The following is a 19834-nucleotide window of genomic DNA, read 5'->3' as shown; positions in this document are numbered from 1 at the left end:
TTGTACTATATTACTTTCAGGATACGAAATAAAACTGTGATGTAAAAGGGGTGTAATGTGTATTGAAAACCTCATTCTTACCCAAGTACTCAATTGGCTTTTTCATTAAAATTCTACTTAGACTTTGAGCATCTATATCAAAACTCTATTATTAAGAAGCAGTAATGACAAAATATATATAAAAGAAAGGAATCTAAATCCAGAATCAATACATTTCAACATTTCAACAATTAAATCAGAAATCACTTAGAAGTTCTCAGTTTTAAGTGCAACTATAAGTACACAGTTTAAAAAAAACTGATTCCCTCTTTGCCAATAGGAATATTTATTTCACGTTCAGAATAGAATATGAATCCTTATCCATGAAATCATAACCACTTTTTTCTATTTTTTTAACTGTACTAAATGACAGTGGCAGAGTACTTAATGAGAGTAGCAGGATACTTCCACATCTGTACTAAGCTGGAAGATTTTACATTTCTGCACACAGCTCACAACTTGACAAAAACTCATTCTAAACTTCACAGCACTCCTATGGCAGCAAATCTGTCAAATGCTTGATACTTACAAAGATATTAGAATAGCCTGAAGGAGGAAAAAAAATAATTCTCTAAACTGATGATATTCCATGTACTTCAGAAGCCTGCATTTCATTAAATAAACCTAAGACAATAGGGATGTGTTCTAATCAGAATGTATTTTTCAGACACAAACTTTACAAAACATGCTGAACTTGCCAGAACTTTGCAGCTAGGAAGTAGGTACACTTAATCCATGGAGGATCGATATACCTATGGTTTAGAAGCTTGCATTTCAAAGAATATCTCTGAATAATAGCCCCTGTTCTCAGAAAGAAATACTTACCACTCAAATTATACAACACTGTACTGGAAAAAATTCAAGAACCTATATACACAGAATTTATAGTAAATTTAACAAATAAATAATATCTGGTTTTCTAACAAATAAAACTTTTATATAAGAAATTTTTAGATAAAGAGAAGAAAATGGGTCTTGAAATACAAGTAAGCTGTCCTGAGTATCTCTTATACCAAAATACAGTGCACATCTTGCCCTACTGAGTAGCCCTTGAAAGAGTGCTTCTAGAACAAGCATGAAAAGCCATGGAATTAATTGTCAGGAACTAGCAACTAAAAACTGTCATAAAGTACAAAATTTACCACAAATTTGCTGAAACATATCAGTACAAATAAACTATTTTTTCCTTGAAAAGGACAGTTGGTTTCCAAACAAGAGAAAACAGACATCTGGACCTCAGTGTAAGGTCTGGATCATAGACTCCCAGAATAGTCTGAGTTGGGAGGGACCCACCAGGATCATAGAATCCAACTCTTGGGTGATTGCCCTATACAGGGATCAAACCCACAACCTTGGTGTTACTAGCACCCTGCTCTGAACTGAGCTCATCTCAGCTGCAGAACATGAGAAAATAGTTTAAAATGGACAAGATGAGAATAAGTATCAAAATTAAGAATGTACTATGTATAAGGAACATGAAAAAAGTTGCACTGACAGAGAAGACTGCGTTAAGTTGTCAAAATGAAATGATGCTGAAAGAGCTGTTCCTTATGTTCACTATTGAACCAATATTATTTCAAACAACATTATAGACTCAGGAAGAAAAAGCAGAAAATTCTGAGAATAAAAATCTCTCAATTAATATTAACAGAAAAAAAAAGTCTGGAATATAACAATTAATTTTTAAGATTATTACATAAATCAGGGAAGCAAGAAATATTCATGGAATTAAATTATAAACATTAAATGATCACAGTCCTATTAATTTTACTGCAAAGTAGGAGGACATCCATCCACCCAGTTGGCCATTTGTATGGGCTGAATCCACTCTTAAAAAACATTCTTCAAATCATATTGGTTGGACATCTGGCCTCAGTCCTATTATTCAGTGACAAGGAGTTATCCACATATAGAGTGTAAGAAACAAAAAAGATTGAGGTCTCCCCTTATTCGTTCAAGCTAGCAGTTATTTCTTGTGCACTTTGAGATGGAGAGCCCCACCATAAACCTAAGTGCCTTGTACTCTGAACACTGGGAACATCCCTTCCCCAATAACTGTTCTGTATATTTTCTCATTCTGACACTATGTACTGATGGATTCACAAGATTACTCTGCCATGTGGAATTTGCAGACATCAATACTGTAAATCTGCAATATGGCAGAAATTTTCCTTTTCAAACCACAGAGAAAAACAACATCGTTTATTTGGTAAGGTTTTAATTATTTTTAAACAAACATTAAAAAAAAATCAATAAACGTAAACAGTCAAAAGACAGTGTGTCTACAATAAGATCAAACTGAATGGAACTGATGCAAGCAATTACTGTAATAAGCTGGGAGAACAAATGGATGTAAAAACTAGGAAGCATGAAGGAGTACAAATAGTGGCAGATCTCCTTTACTATATTTTGTAAATTGACACTAGCCTAATCTTTATGTGTTTCTTAGAGCAGCGATTCACACAATCCTTACGACCCATTCCCTCTTCTGATCTCAACACATACCTAGTGAGGTGATGTGAGTTCATATATCAAGCTTTTAATGAAGTAGGCCATTTCTCTCCATTCCTGATCTGCTATCACATATTTATTGACAGTGAAACCCAACCATAAAAGTCATGAACAGCACACTTGTTCAGGTTAGTTCAAATTTGTGAAATATGCTTTTAGAGGAATAAAGCATGGTGGAAGAAGGCCATTACTTTCAGAAGTACAATAGCATAAATTTTACTTCTTCAAATCAAGATGAGATCTATAGAATGGAAAGATTAACATTTCCATGTATGAGAAAGAGAGGAAAATATAGATATATTTGAATGAGTCATTAGATAAAATAAGATGATTAAACCAGGCATCACGTCTTACCATCACACATTATACAGTGATAGCACACAGGATTTCAACTGCTTGAAAACAGGATATAATTTTTGAACTCCTAAACTTCCCCTTCTCACAAAGCAGATAAAACATATTACACAGGAGACTTAAAGCCAGGTATTATGTGGAAAAAAACAGACTGGAGCAATGTGTAAACTGTATATTTTCACTACATACTTGATCTGTATTTTAAGTGTCAGCTCCCTTTTAAAGACCACATACTCTCCAAATTATTCAGTTGCTTGAGCATGTCATTCAAGTAAGTATCTCATCTGGGATGGGGCAAACCTGGATGCCTCTGGACAGACTGGGGAATGAGAGGTTGGAAAGCAGTGCCACGGAAAGGGACCTGGGGGTCCTGGTCAAAAGCAGGTTGAATGTGAGTCAGCAGCAAGGTGGGCCAACCCTATCCTAGGGGGGCATCAGGTACAGCATAGGCAAGGGAGGCGACTCTCCTGCCCTGCTCTGCACTGGGGCAGACTCACCTCGAGTGCTGGGGGCAGTTTTGGGCACCACAATCTAAGAAGGCTACAAAGCTATTGGGGAATGTCCAAAGGAGGGCAACAAAGATGGTGAAGGGCCTTGAGGGGAAGCCCTCAAGTATAAAGAGTGGCTGAGGTCACTTGGTCTGTTCAGCCTGAAGGAGACTGAGGGGAGAAGTCATCGCTGTCAAAAACTTCCTTGTGTGGGGAAGTAGAGGGGCAGACACTGATCGCTTCTCTGTGGTGACCAGTGTCAGGATAACAGAATGGTTAGAAGTTCTTTAAGGGAAGCTCAGGCTGGATATCAGGAAAGCTTCCCCTAGAGGGTTGGGCACTGGAAAAGACTCCCCAGGGAAGTGGTCACAGCACCAGCCTGAGAGTTCAAGAAGCGTTTGGACAACGCTCTCAGGCACAGGTGTTATTCCTGGGGCTGTACTGTGTAAGGCAAGGAGCTGGAATTTTATGATCCTTCTGGATTCCTTCCAAATAAGAATATTCCGTGATTCCATTAAATTAACTTTGTACTTTGGAGGCATCAAATTAGATAATAGAAATTTCTGTTAGCAAGCCATATTTATATAAATATATTCCCACAATATGACCTAGATAAGAGCAGTTTCAAGCTTCTCAGCAGAAGTTCACAAAGTGTTAAGTACCTGCAGAATTTCTGTACACTTTTATATTTCAATGGGAGAGCTTATAGTTTGTAGAAACAAACATCCATAATCTCAGTGGTTCCATAGGGAATCAGCACAACCCTCTGTAAATCTGTAATTTTTATGAAGTAGCAGTAATTCAGTTGTTCTGGGACACTTTGCTCCACTGAAAACAATTGCCATCGTCATATTTCCAGGCAAAATAACTAGATGTAAAAAAAAAATTACATACCACTGTAGAGATTCACCATGTCTGCTGTTAGAAATCTCTTTATTATTATCCTCATATTTCCATGCAAAATAACTAGATTTAAAAAAAAAATAATTACATACCACTGTAGAGATTCACCATGTCTGCTGTTAGAAATCTCTTTATTATTAGATATGCAGTGCCAGGCTCTGGTAGTGAACTCCAGTGAAGAATTTGTTCTAGTACATTCTCTGTATAATGCAGAGGACGTTCTGAAAAATGCCAAAGAAACAAAACACAAAAAACTAGAATTAAAATAAAAGAGAAAACCCAACAATATTGGAGGCCCTCACAAGTTACAACTGCCTGTAAACAACAAGGTCTCATTGACTTTGAACTATAGAAGAGAAATACTGCTTTCAAAATAAGACAATTAGGCACTTCACTGACAATACCTTTGCTGGCAGTATTTGCACAGGTACTGAATATAAAACTAAACAAACACTAGCCAAATATTCAGTGACTCCTATGCAATGTTAAATTTTTCATTTAAAGACACAAAAGTACTGCTTTCAAACCAAATACAAAAGTTAGGACCAATTACAGGACATGCCTAAATATGATCAAACAGAACTGAGACCTTCAGCTATACTGTCCCTTATTAGCCTATGCTCAGTATGAAAATGAAACATCATAGCTACCAATTCTCTCCATTCAAAGAATCAAGGAATTTGGAGTGATCACAGTAAAAAAAAAAAAAATGTCTCCAACCGGTATGGATTATACGGTGTGTTATTGATCAAACAGACTGAAACAGACTCCTGGTTTCATTAGATCCTTTTTAATAGAGGGGGGAAAGCATGTGGTCTTACTAGATCTTCTCCCTGTTGCAGTGGCTAGGGAATATCCAAACTTGCACCTGTGTATTTCAATCTTGTACAAAAAGTGTAGCAAGATTAAACTATCACTGAAGGCATGACCAGACTGTATGTGTACACTGCAAAACTTCAGATGCTCAAACACACATTTTTTGATAGCCATCATCCATCCCAGAAGAGAAACTCTGGAACCTAGCACAGAATTGAAAAACTGTAGTGATAAGAGAGCCCAGCCAGTACTCCATACAAACCCCAGTTCACTTACCAAATGAAGGCAGAAAAGATCTCACAAATCGTCCCTAAATCTGCATTACCAGAACCAGCAGAAATGTGTGTCACATGAACAGCACAGCCTGATGCAACACTAATGTGAGTGCTGTAATTCATGAACCCACAAAAGCCTTAACAATGGCTTTGTGGGTTAAAATGTCATTTTATCTCCAAAGAGAGATTTTTCCAATATATCTGTGTTTCCATTTGCATAGCAATTTATGTGGGTCAGGTCTTGAGAAGTGCTGGGTATGGCTCCTGAAAAGTCACACCTCTATGACACTGTCATGTTGGGTCACACAGTCTAGCCATGTCCCCTGAGTACTGAAGGGCAAAGTATGCAGCCACAATCTCATTTTTCATTCCTGCTATGGTAGATGAATAGGAAATGTCAACAGCTGCTTTGGGACTCTCCAGCACTACAGTCTAGCAGAAGGCATTTTCTAGAACACCTGAACACTAGAGCCTCAGAAAGCAGCAGCCACAAATAACACACTCACATGACAGAAAAAAACACTGCTGCTTTGGGATGCAAAAATACCTGTGCTACCTGTGGAGATGTGATACCACCCATATAAGGATTTCATTATTCAGACATGACACCCAAGCAGCCTAACAAGAATACCATTCAGTAGATAGCAGCTCAACCCCCACTTTATTAACACTACTTCTTCTGTCCTTTTGTTCTAAATGGTCAAACTTCTGAATTTTTGGGAAACTTTGGACTCTGACGTGATAAAGTTTAAACACTTGATGCCTTTGTACAAGAGAGAAAATCCACTTTAAGGAGAAGAACTTTACAAATCAGAAGCAAGAGACTGGCAAATCACCACACCTTCCTAGAACACCAGCACTCCCAGAGTAAATAGCCACTGTTTTATTTATAGTTAAATATAAGACAATCTGTCATCATGGATTACATGGTACATAAATCATCATGCTGAAAAACCATTAGCTATTTTACTGGTAACACACCTCATTTACAAACTATTTATCAATCACTTATTAAAAAAATTATATACACCCTATTTTGTAAAAGCATATGGTATTAAATATTTTGCATCAGGCTTGATAAAATCATCAATTATTCCAAGTTTTCTATATGCAAATAATTTAGCTGATTTTTAATATTGGAATTCTAGTATTTTGAATGGCAAGCAGTCAACACATACATTCAATTACCCTTTCTTTCACTCAGGTCATCATATGCTAGTCAATATTCTAAACCAGTCATTCTCACCTTAAACAACATTAACTATTAGTAGAAACTGACCTTCTATAAAATGTGATTCTAATTTTCTTGCTTTCTCATTGGTTGTTTGCCTGACAGTATATATTAAAAAGTAAAATAGAAACTTAATAAGTAAAAAAATTCAGGGTTGAGTGTAACAAGCAGAATACCACCATGCACTGGACAGATAGCAAACCGCACCAGGAAAAAACACAGAAAATTAATTTTTATCAGAAAGACACCATGATTACTGACGCATATTTGAAACAGATATGCAAACTGTTTCTGTCATTATGTGTCACTATCTCAACTAATTTGTAAATGCCGGTGTTTGTTCATCAAATGACACAAGTAGAATCAACTTACAGGAGCAAAGACTCAAGTAGTCTTTTAGTTCTTTAGTGTCACATGTTGACCAAATATTTTCTAGAAGCAATTTTCTCTGTATTCCCACCCTCTGTAAACCTGTCAGGTTCAGCCATAGGATCACAGAAGTCTACCTGAGTGTCTCTTTACTACAACATTATTCTTATTTTGAAACAATAATTCACTTGCTCTGATGCACTGATTCTTCCAGAAAGGGATCCATGAAGAACACATTTCATCAACACAGCCTCTACTGACAGGAGTCAGGTGATGAATTAGGACTTAATTTAGTTTGCTTTTTGGAAGCTTGTTTTGTATTTAAAACACTGGTGTGCCATTTCACTTTGTGTTGGAAACACTTCTTTCAGTAGGATACACTCTAATGTCCTGTCCATATTTATTGTGTTATGTAGGGCCTCTAGTATCTCACTCTTAGCTTAATTTTGTTTGTCTTCCATAGTCATTAGTCCAGACAACATTTTGATACTCCACTAAAACATTAGTTGTTGCACCTAAATACCTGAAGAAGCTGTTGTGGGGTATATCTCTTTATTTACTTTTATGTTCTCTTGGCCATATCTAGTTTAGTTTTCATGTTCCCGAGTCATATATCAAGTTTAAGAAAATAAAATTCCAATTTTGTTCCATTACTCATTCTAAGGAAATTTTGTATGTGCACTTGTAGGAATTATCAGGACTCATCTAAAGATAAGAGATTCTTTATCAGTTGTCACCCACATCTATGAATCTGGAAATGAACCCTGTATTACATCTCTATACAGCATCACCAGCAGACTGTAAGATGTGAAGAGGGCTCAGGATAATTGATTTTCAGTTGAAAGGGAGAATACACTTCCATCCTAGTTTTTATAGGGCCAGGCTCAAGACTGAGGACATAAAGTAATATTAGTAAAACTGAAAAATTATTGTAAGCACATCTGAAAATCAAGTATAACAAAACTAATTAAAAAAATTAGAACAATATTTAGTAATCTTATTTTGTCCACTTCCTTAATTTTTTTTTCTCGACTTGAAAACAGGTATCTTCGTTATAGAAATAAACAAGTTCACAGTCCTTCTCTGTAACATGAAAGTGGTTAAGATCAGCAACTTACTAGGAAATGCAAATAGATGTTGCAAATTTCTGTCTCCATATATTCTTCAAGATGTCCCTAAGATTACCTTATGGAATATTCATCAAAATATGTTTTAATTAACAAAATCCCTACTACTTTACATTATTTTAGTTATCTCTAACAATAAAATTCCCCAGCATTTTAAACATGCTCCAGCATGTATAAAGTATTCCCAATGTTAAAGCCTCTTTACCATTCATGAATAGTGGCCATGTGACATTTGCTTTGGCTGGCAGCAGAACCATATTTCAAACAAATTTTTCAAGATTCTGCTAGATACACCACAATGCCACTTGCCAAAAACATATTTTAAAGTGTGCAAAGAGTTACATGCTTTATGCCTCCTTTTTTCACCCACCTACATTAAATATTTGAATAAGCAAAATAGAAAAGATACTTTCTCCTAAATATGACATGTATTTTCTCATTTAATTTGTTTGAAAGCATTATTGCTTATAAAATCAACTGCTGACATTCTTATGAAAATAGGGTTTTCCTGTACAACTTATTGGTAAGACCTACTTTTCTACATCTGATGATTAATGAACTGCAAAGTAATATAAAGAACACTTTCTCAGCCCTTAATTTATAAGCAGTTTCAAACAATTTATCACATCATTTCTGGCAAAGTGAAGAAAGAAATCACGTAGATGCCACAACAACCAAATGTAAAACATTGGCATGAAGGCTATTTTTGGTTTGTTTCCATGCAGTCTTTAACTAAACTTTTGATGATATTAAGTATTGAAAAACTAAAATAATAAAAGCTGATTGACATGCATACATTTAAGTGTCACTAACCTAATTCTCCATTTTCAAGTACTTCAAAAGCAGCCCAGATATCATCTTTGCTGGGAATAATGTTTTTGATTCCTAAAACATCATTAGTTAATTCCTCTGCTTCCATCAAAGGTGATACCTGTAATACAAATGGAGTCAGTTTATAATACATTTCAATTACTGATTTCTGATACATTTTTTCAGTCTTCCTCCCTGTAATTGCCATAAGGGAGACAAAAAAAAAAAAAAAAAAAAAAAGGGCAGTGAATATATGAGCTGGAAACCCATAAAACACTAATCAGATTCCAACAGGTTTTCCTTATTTTGTTCCATAAGACTGAAGCTATATTTTTAAGAGTACCCTTAACTTGGTAACTTCAAATTTATTTTCTCTACCCGAGAAAAATTTGGAAAAAATAGCTTTGATATATTTTCCAGGGTGTGGGAAGATAAATATTAGAGAAACACCATTTTCTTTAATCTTAGCAATGCATATTCCTATTGTTATTCCTATTTTAAATAACATTTCATATGTGCATCTACGCATTCCATATACCCCATATATGCTTTTGAGAGTCATATGCTGAACAAAAAGGAAACAAAACCAGAAATGTAATAAAAAATAATAGAACACTACTATATGGAGATGCAGATGTTTATATAGAAAGCTCAAAAATCTCTATTATAGTTAGTAACAAGCTTTAGTTTCTTAACCCTCAAAGAAAGAAGAAAGCCACAGACAAAAAGAAAGGAAGATTGTTATTTTAATGGCCGTAATGATAAAGTAAAAGCAACGTTCCTTGTGTACTTGTTAATGCTCTCACGTGTCGCACATGTACTGCTGGGAGAATTTACACTGTTGCATACTACAGCAAAACTAAAGCAGAACATCTCCACTTTAAAATTGTATCATTTTTCTTAAAATGTTTCTCAAAGATGCAAAAATGCATAATAATCAGTTTCTACATAATTTAGGCCACACAGCAAATTCTAAACCAAAATATTTAAAAGAACAGTGATAAAAATAAATTCATACTTTCATTGTGTATTTATATAAAAACATGTATTAAAATAAATGTGATATACTTCAAGAAAAAGTGCCTCATAAAAGTCACTGTATCATTTTTATATACTAACCCTGATTATAATACTGCAGTCTGGCTCCTTTCTTTCCACATAAACTTCAATAAGCAAATCTCCAGCCTGGGAAACCTAAAAAGAAAGAATTAAAAATTTTGATTGTTAAAAATTAACATTTTAAGTAAGGAAACTACAATTATTGAACTAGTGTAAGGAAAAAAAAATACCAAATCACAGACTCAAGAGAAAAATCCAAACCCTGAATAAATCCAACAGAATCATATCAAACAAACTTAACATTAATTTACAAATATACATTCAAGAGAAGGAAAACTAAGGGCGACATGGCATAAGTGGAAATTTTAAAATTACATTTAAAACTACAAAGTCTAAGACATGAGTGTATCTCAATATCTTAAATTGCCAGACCCATAACTCTGATTTGGAGGTTAGTAAGGTTCACTTCGGAATCAAAACAGATTAATAGAATTTAAAACAATAAAAAAGGACTGTAGCCCCAAAATGACAAAGTTAATAGTGAGATGAAAAATTAGAAATAACAGACTATTTCAGCCACACAGCCACATGTACATATCAAGAAAATAAAAATTCATTACTACAAATACTGTATTTATGACTCCTAATCACAATGAAAACTTGTCATTACATAATTAAAAAAGGATTTAAAACAAATGCTCTTGTTATCAATCTCTGTTAAATATAGCTCTTCAAATCTGTTGGAGAAAAGGCTTGACTTTGCACACAATGCTAATGTGGAATAATCAGATAAAGCAAATTTATGACATATATAAATTTCATATATCAAGACTAACAAATGTTATTTAAGAATGTCTAACAACAAAAAGCTCAGAAAGAAATTAGAAAGGCAATAAATTCAACACTTTATGATCATGACGAAAAGTATGATTTATAAGAAGGGATGTAGCATTTTCCATTGTAACTAGGTTTGCTCATCTATGGCAATAAAATTATTTTCATGGATGAAAAATTACTTTATTTTTCTAAAGTTAAAAATGTCTCACATTTTGCCTGCTCTAATTCCCTTTTAGTATAGTCATAAGCATCTTCAAAAGATTGCAATTCATCTCAGTCCAGTACCAAAAAATATTTCCTAAAAAATAAGTGATGATCAGAGCATAGGACAAAAAATTAAGGCAGAAACAGGGGCTCACCAGAAGGTGCACCCTTCTATTAACAGGAAAATTTAAAGAATTAATAATCAACACTAAGATAAGAATTTGTGTCTTCATTTTTGAAAATTATATTGATAGTGATGCTACTTATTTATATAGTACTACAAACAGAGGAAAAGGTTAATAAAAATATATAGAAACATATATATATATATATAAAAATAAACATTTGAGCTTTGGGATACATTTTGACTAATTTACAGAAGCTTACATTTCTATAGAAAAATAACTGGCAGTGCTGAATTTTAAAGAACATTCACATTCTGAAAACTAGCAACTTTTAAGTTAGTCTTTGAGAATAGAAAACTAATGGAAACATTTGTGAGGAAAAGCATTACAAAGCTACTTTGAAGAAAGCTGCTTAATTATAGTGGCAGAGACTCAAAAAGGCTCATTTAGTTATAAAATTTGCTTTTCAGATGATATTACAGAAAAAGGTTGGAAATAAGAATGAAGCTGACACATGATTTCCACTGGGCTCACATAAACAACCGTATGCAGAGAAAATGCGATGTAAATTACTGCAACAGCTGGCGTAAGTATATGGTGGACGGAAAATGAAAAGCAACTAATGAAGTGCCACCTGGAACAGAACTTCACTGACATTTCAGACATGTGAACTTTGAGTAATTCAACAGAAATTCAGTTCAGTTGTTCTCTGAACATTCTACACAACCAGAGATAATAGTACAACCTATAGTGGCAACCTATATATTCCAAAGTATTAAGTATCAACATCACTGATTTTCCCACATATATGCACACATTTTGATGCCATGATGTCAGACTATCAGCTGTTGAATGTAAAGAATTCTTACTATTCATAATTGTAGCTGCTTGAGGCCTAAGTTGCCAATTACCCATGGTGCTTACATGATTACAGCACTGCTGTTACATCACTCAATTGCACCACATGATTAGTTTTAACCCTAACTGGAAGCCTGTGGCAACCTGCTGTGGAGAACTGATGAGGAGAGCAAGAAGGTGAGCTGAGCCACTTTATCTTGCACCTGGTTCAAGCATGACTTAGCAGACAAGCATGACTGTGCAGTGCCTGGGGTGATGCTGTCTCAGTGCTAAACAGAAGAGCACCCACACCAATGTACAGAGATGTTAAGGCCTCACTCCCTTTTATCCATGTCTAACTGGACACTTACCTGAGTGTCTTTCCATTTTGTAATACAACTGTTCTCAATGTCCATTTGTTTGACTTGGTCTTCATTTATCTGTATAAATAAGCAATTTTGGAGGGATTAATAATAGTTATGGTAACAATTGCCAATACAGCAAATCACGTTCTCATAGAAGCAGGCATGCAAAATATTCTATCAGTCAGGAACAGCTCTTCATTGATGGGACTCATTATTATAGACTTAATGGAATACATATTGAAACTGAGAGGAATCAATTAAAAACTGCAAAATGATGTTATAGTGGCAGAGTCAACTCCAAATCAAAATGGTTAATATGAACTGCTGCTCGTAGTAGCTTTTCTGTCCAATTGGATTTAACGTTATTTCTGGGTCTAAGGAACAAAAAAAATTGTAATCACAGCTCAGAGACTAAAAACACAAAATGCTTCTATGCTTCACTTCTGATCAGGCCTATAAAATTTCATTAGAAGCACTATTTTTAATAGTCATAATAATAAAATTTTCCTAAATTTAGTAAGTTTTTGACAGCAAGGAGAATGAGCAATATTTTGGAAAACAGTAGCTCACAGCATCCCATAAACGATCTTTCCTACATAGATTAAACTAACTGGGAAATAAAATTTAAAGCAGGACAAGAAAAACATCCACTGAATTAGAATTCAAAAACCCTGTAAATCCTCAGATCGTTGAACTAGTAGGAAGACCATTTTACAGCAGATTTTCATATTTTTGAATCTCTAACATCTGAGCAGTTAGGATACATATAAAGATACGTACATGAAAAAGTTGCACATAATTTTTAATTAGATCTTCAATTACATTGACTTCTTCACTAGTTTGGCCTTTAGTTTGAAATAAGCATGAGGAAAACACCACGGCTAAATTCTGGGGGTTCATTTGGTTAATTTCAGAACATTTCTGCACCCTGTTGAAGGAAAAACAAACATATTTAGATAGTTTCATTGCTCCTTTGATTGTCTGAGGCTCCTTTACAGAATATGGAGAGCACTTCAAAAAAGGTAACTACATTAAATGCAATGAAAACATGTACTATTACTTATTTAATATTGTTTTATACTCTTTATTTCTCATTACAGAAATAAAAACTTTCTAACTGCATTTCAAGTGATATCAAAACTACTTAGAATAGACAACAATAAAACCAGAATAGAATACCTGAGTTAGAAGGGACCTATAATAATCATCTAGTCCAACGGCTTAAGGATTGCTTAAGGGCTGACCAAAAGCTTAAGCATGTTGCTATGGGCACTGTCCAACTGCACCATCAAAACTACTCAGAATAGACAGCAATAAAACCAGAATAGAATACCCGAGTTAGAAGGGACCTATAACAATCATCTAGTCCGACTGCAGGATTGCTTAAGGGCTGACCAAAAGCTTAAGCATGTTGCTATGGGCACTGTCCAACTGCACTGACAGGCTTGGGGTCATCCACCATCCCTCTAAAAAGCCTGTTACAATGTTTGATCACCCTTCCTAATGACAAGTTGGTACTTCTCTGGATGCAGTTTGGAATCATTTCCATGCACCCTAACACCAGATACCAGGGAGAAGACATCAGCACCTCCCTCTCCCCTTCCCCTCCTCAGGAAGCTGCACAGTGCAATGAGGTCACCCCTCAGCCTCCTTTTCTCTGAAGCAGAAAAGCCCGGAGTTCTCAGCCACTCCCCACAGGCGATTCCTTCCAGCCCTTTCCACCAGCATTGCTGCCTTCCTCTGGATGCAGTCAAACACCTTAACATCCTTTAACTGCAGACCCCAGAGCTGCACACAGCACTCCAGGTGAGGCCAAATCAATGCCAAATACAGTTTCACTGTACTATGTAATGTAAGTATATCCTACAAACTTGAGATCAAAGATCAAACAAAATGTGGAAAGAAATTACATCCTTCTTAGCTCCTATCCCTATGGTAAAGTTTTCATATCAGTTCTGTTGTGCACATAACATGTCCTTTTTTAGAGGCAAACACTTGAAACTACCACAGAATTTTGGCCATTAAATGCATGAATTTACACTATTTTCAGAACAGATGCAACATCATATTAATATATCTAACTGGACATGCTTAGAAATGTCTTAAACACAACATGTAGCACAATCTTTATCCAAATAATGGCACCAATCAATTTAATAATCACATAAGTATTTTTAAATTACATTGGCTATGTACCTGGCTATGTAACATAATTTCTGAACACAACATCCTGTAAAGAGAAGTTTCTACACATTCTATACTCACTGCAATTCACCAAAAATATAATTTGATTTGTTCAACCGATGATATAAGATAGACCAGTAGTATTTAACCTTGACACCTCAGAACCATCCTGTCACATATTTTTTACAAATTTTCTGCCACTTATTTGATCTAGGAATAAGTCATGATCTTTGGTGCTTAAGCAAGTTTGTATTTTGGATATTCTCTACCGCTACCTCAGTTGTAAAATGAAGCACTGATGAAAAACAGGAAGGGTAGGAAATTCTCAAAGCTATTATGTGCAAAACAGATTGTGGAGAAGGACATTTTCACTGAAAAAAATATTTTAATTTCAAGAACCATTTGCAACAATCCTCTGGAAGACTAGCAGACTGGAGTAAAATGAAATTGCATAAAGAAGCTACATCAAAAATTACCCTACTTGGACACATACACTGGCAGCTCTCTCTCTCTGTAAGGCTGTTCAAATCCATTGATTTTTATAGATACCTACAGCTAAAAATACAACCAAAGAAAAAACACATTATCAATCAAAGGAATTCAAATGCAATTAATTGCTGCAACTAAATAAGCTTTTGTGACTACTGGTGAATGAAACAAGCCACATTTCATATATTGTAGAGTTATACTGGGAACACATTATAATAACTTCTCTGCTACAATGCTTTATTTGCAATGACCTGTAAAGATGTTCAATTAAAGCGGCCAAAGTTGCTCTATTGACTGGTGGAAGACTCCGAATAAAAGCTCTGTACTTCCTCACACGTTCCTTTTCATTCTGCGTATCTGCCAGAAAATAATAATCGTTGAGCATTAATAACAATGCACACTAAAAACCAACAGCAGTTCTCATTAACTATATCAGCAGCATCTAGAGTTTAAAAATTACTATTTACCAAATCAACCTCTTCTTCATAAAGGCAATGCTGACAATATACTATTAAAAAAGTCTACTATTGCACACCAGTTCAGGGAAACACCAATAAAGAGGGACAGTTCTATATTCAAGCACCATTTGCCCCTGTTTAAGACTAAGGGCAAGAACAGCAATTGCATTTTCTCTCAAAGCATATTTAATCTGTAATTTGTGCATGTACATGGTGTGAATGCAACTGCGCATGCACAAGTGCAAATGTACTTCTAAGAGTTACCAGCAATGAGAGAGGAAAAGACCTTTCCATATTTTAAAAATTTACTGGGAAACGTCTGAAGGCACAAAGTAGGTTAAGGATCTAAGCATATATAAAACTGATTAGAGGAGAGCAAGGGGAAAGGGCTGGTAAATAAGTTACATATAGCTGAACAATGGCAAGGCTGATGGCAGGAATTCCAGTTTTGGAAATGACAGTACCTAAAACACAACCACAGCTTTCTACCTTAAGCCTGCCACCCCATGCTGTCCCCTTATGCTCAGAGCATAAACAAAGTTAATGTAGATTGCATTTAGTTAGCTTTTCCCTCTCAGGTCCTTGCTTGTCTCAAGTTTCTGAAAAGAAAGCACAGAAATCTTCTGGTTGATTGATGGTGCTCTCCACTAACTACTGACTGTGTTTTGGTTTCTTTGGTAATTGGAAGAAAAAGTAAATAACAAAACAACAGTTTAAAGGCCTTCTACCCCACTTCCTTAAATGTTTTATTCTTCCTAGAAGTACCTTCTGTATCACTTAACAGGACAGGATCTTCTGCTGAAGCAGAATTTTAGCCATGTGTACAGATGAGGAAGGGGAATCATTGTAACACCATTAAAAAGAGCTGACAAATCTAAACTGCCTCAGAACTTCTGTTTTCTGATGCAATTAATCATGTGGTAAGTGAATAAACTCTTAATACTTTTTCCTCTAGTTTTTGAAATTGAGTTTGAAGGTCAAAAATGTGTAATATTGATACTATTTTAATTTCCTGAAAGTCAAGTGGCTCATATTAAATCAGCATCCATATATTTGAACTAAAATTAAATAAACGAGGAATATGCTTTTAGTGTCTTTTTATAAAAAGAAGATGTGCCACACAGAAATCTGCCTATGTGACTCCTATGCATTAAGATAGAAACTAATGTTCTGTCAGCATTTCCCATGCATCTCTTACTGCTGTGCCTGCAATTTTATAGCACAGTTTGGCAGGGAAACCACTTGTTTCTTGCAGTTTGTAAATACTGCAATACAGAAACTAACATTTTAAAAGAACATTATAAAAATCATCTCTGATTAACATGTGCCTATTGCAGCCATGCCCCAAATATTTTTTTTCTCACTACATTGTTTTGCCAGTTATGAAATAACATAGGTTGACACAGGGTAAGCAAATTAACAAGTCCCTCAAATTTGATACTGAAAATGTACATATAACCTTTATTATATAGAATTTCTTGAATACCTTACCTAATGCAGAGATCCAGAATGGATAAAGTTCTTTAGTGAGAAGTGCATCATCTATTTGAGAAAGAAAACTTTTCAGTACATCCGTCACATCTTCAAGTTGATGTTTTCCTGCTCTTAGTTTAACACTTCTTGCATCTTTTTTGAAACTTTCCAGCAGTTCAGCCACATTGGAAGAATCACCATTCTTAAGATAAATTTGCTTGCTACCTAAACCTAAGGCACAAAAATACAGGAGAGAAAAATAAATTAATGTAAAATTAAGCATTCTTTCAAAAATTCCAGATATCATTATTTGAAAATTATATGTGGCTGCCAAACAATTATATGTGGTTGCATTTCCCAACAGTATCCTTCTGATCTTTTACTCATACTCCCTTTTTCAGTGAAAACACTGCCAAGTCTTCTTATACCCAACTAGACCTCTTTGCAAGAATACTCATCATAACAGTAAGCAAGCCTGGGATCACTATTTCAAGAGTATTCTACAGGCATTTCAAATCCCCAGATCTCTTCAGGGCTTCCTAAAACAGTACTTTCAAAAGGCACAGTAAAGAGAAGTTTTAATGATAGGTATTATATTGCACATAAAACGCAGATGCTTTCATGAGAAAACTCCTTTTATTTTATTACTCTATGGATGAACTCATCTTAAGACTCGAAGTATTATTGCATCCATCCAACCTGAAATATTTTATTCTTAAAAGCCTCAAGTTAGTAGAAAATACCCTTTTTCAGATTTTTCTCATGTTCTGGAAGACCTCAGTCAGCTACTATTCTTATATGTAAAAAAACCACCCACTAAAGTCAAATTTAAAAAAAAATGCATAGCTTAAAACGAAGTCATGACTACCTTAAATCACTGTATATGTTCTTGTAGTCAAAACTTTTATTTTTTAAAACTTGAATTCTATTGCTAATCATTAAAAATAATTTAGCAAAAGCTTTTTTTTTCTTATTTTTAGCCACTACGTGTAACCCCAATACAACTATTACAATAGTGCAGTGTTGCCCTATCCAAAGGTTATTTAGTTAAACTTCAATTATTCAAATAGAAATGAGGTGCTCTCATACTGACAGAGGTTACAGACACATTTATACCAAAGACAGATTTGTACAGGGTTGATATGCATGTAGCAATCTCACAAGAAAACTCATGAATTTGCAGTAGTAAAAGGACACAAACATCATGTGCATATAACCTAATGCCACGGAAAGTTATGCTGGCAAAATTTACTTAAATTAATGGTAACCAACTAATCCTTAGGTTATTTCACTGAAAAAAACCCAGCAGCCTAAGACTGAACTCAACTCCACAGTTAATGCCAGATTCCAAGATGTGTTCAAACCACAGCTTTTCCAGGTTTACAGAGTTTATTTTCCCAGCTGAGCTGTCTGCATTGGGGCAGTGGACCCCAAGGCTGAGTTTTATAAGGCAAACAATGCAATATTTAAAATAAAAAAGTGTCTATAAAGGGCATTTACCAAGCTGCATTTCTCCAAAATGGCCATTCTCAGCTGTGTGGTAGTATATTGCACCATCTCACTAAAGAATGTCAAGGCCATTGAGGGGCATGGTTTTACATTATGAAGTATATCAACTCATTTATTTGACCTGGTACTGGGGGTGTTTTGGTATTATACAAATGTTCTTAGCTTGAATAAAATACACTCTACTTACCATACTGTGTAACAAACGCTATGCAGCTGTTCACTATAATAGGGACATCATTTTTGCTGAGCTGCTGATCTTGTAGTGCATTACCATCTGTACCTGCTGCTTTTTCAATTGCAGTATACCAGACCATGAAATCCAGCTTTGTATGGCCATGGATGTATAGCGTTCTGAAAATTATAAAAATATTTTGAGTTCAGGAAAGAAATGAAAAACTGATGTTATTGTACCATGGCAACAAAGCAGATGTTCAGAAAAGAAAAAAAAATACATATATACTTGGAGTAAGACATCAAGGTACCTTTCACCACATAAAGCTGTGATGGTGGTCTATTGTTACAGCACTTTTATTTTTTTCCAAATTCATTTGTATTACCAGTACCATAAAAAATGAAAAGATCCACAAACACTGTCACAAGCCTTTGAAAGAACCTGCCAACATTTTAATTACTCTTCTTCAGTCTTGCTCCTACATTATGCATTCATATGTCCAAACCATGGCTTAGAAGAAAACAAATTTAGAGACAACTTTCAACACTGTAAAAAGCTTTCCTTCTTTTGTATTCATACCCCAGACAGCCACCAACCTCTTCTGTAGAGTAGCTGAGACATACTGAACTTCCCTCATTACACAAGTATCAAAATGATCACCCACAAAGCTAAGGAACATATACGAAAAAGCTACGAGTTGAGGTGGAATAAATTAATACAATGCTCTGCCTGTAACTCAAAGCCCAGCCTTATTCTGACTCTTTTAAGCATACTACAGTAATCTATGTGCCACCCTGACGAGCTAGCTTCTAAGAGAAAATATCAAAATTGAAAAGTTTAAGGGGGTATGTCCAACCACATGCATGTGTGCAATAAACAGCTGTTTAAAGTGTTAAAAGGGTAAGCAAACTTTTGTACATACATTTATTTACCACTAAAGACATGTAAGGGATCCGTTTTCTCTAAACACCATTTATTTGCTAATTAGGATAAGTCAAAATGTTCTACTGAACTTCTATAGAAACAGTTTCATGTAAATAGAAAATACTTTTTTTTATTATTTCATTTTTGTAGGGGGAAAACATTTTATATGATGAGGGAATACTTAATTTCATTTCTTTTTGTTAATATCGTTCAATTTTGTTTTTATAAATGTTTCCATTCTAGCACTTCTGTATTGGTAGGAAGTGGGGATGCAG

The 19834-nt window shown here is 34.9% G+C and overlaps 1 protein-coding gene across 1 annotated transcript in view; it reads right to left on the bottom strand.

Moving 5' to 3' along the window:
- Window positions 1–19834, bottom strand: part of ARAP2 (ArfGAP with RhoGAP domain, ankyrin repeat and PH domain 2) — a 118850-nt gene that overhangs the window by 19557 nt on the left and 79459 nt on the right. The window contains exons 20-27 of the mRNA XM_039699087.1: window positions 18651–18814; window positions 16973–17185; window positions 15275–15380; window positions 13131–13278; window positions 12357–12425; window positions 10043–10117; window positions 8927–9044; window positions 4388–4516 (exon numbers count right to left, since the gene is read on the bottom strand). Of these exons, the coding sequence (XP_039555021.1) occupies window positions 4388–4516; window positions 8927–9044; window positions 10043–10117; window positions 12357–12425; window positions 13131–13278; window positions 15275–15380; window positions 16973–17185; window positions 18651–18814 (1022 nt within the window). The remainder of the gene's footprint in view (window positions 1–4387; window positions 4517–8926; window positions 9045–10042; window positions 10118–12356; window positions 12426–13130; window positions 13279–15274; window positions 15381–16972; window positions 17186–18650; window positions 18815–19834) is intronic.

This window comes from Passer montanus, unplaced genomic scaffold (genome assembly GCF_014805655.1).
Source record: "Passer montanus isolate IOZ18808 unplaced genomic scaffold, ASM1480565v1 scaffold13, whole genome shotgun sequence".
NCBI classification, from domain to species: Eukaryota; Metazoa; Chordata; class Aves; order Passeriformes; family Passeridae; genus Passer; species Passer montanus.
Note: the sequence above shows the minus strand (reverse complement) of the source record. Positions and strands in the feature narration are given on the sequence as shown.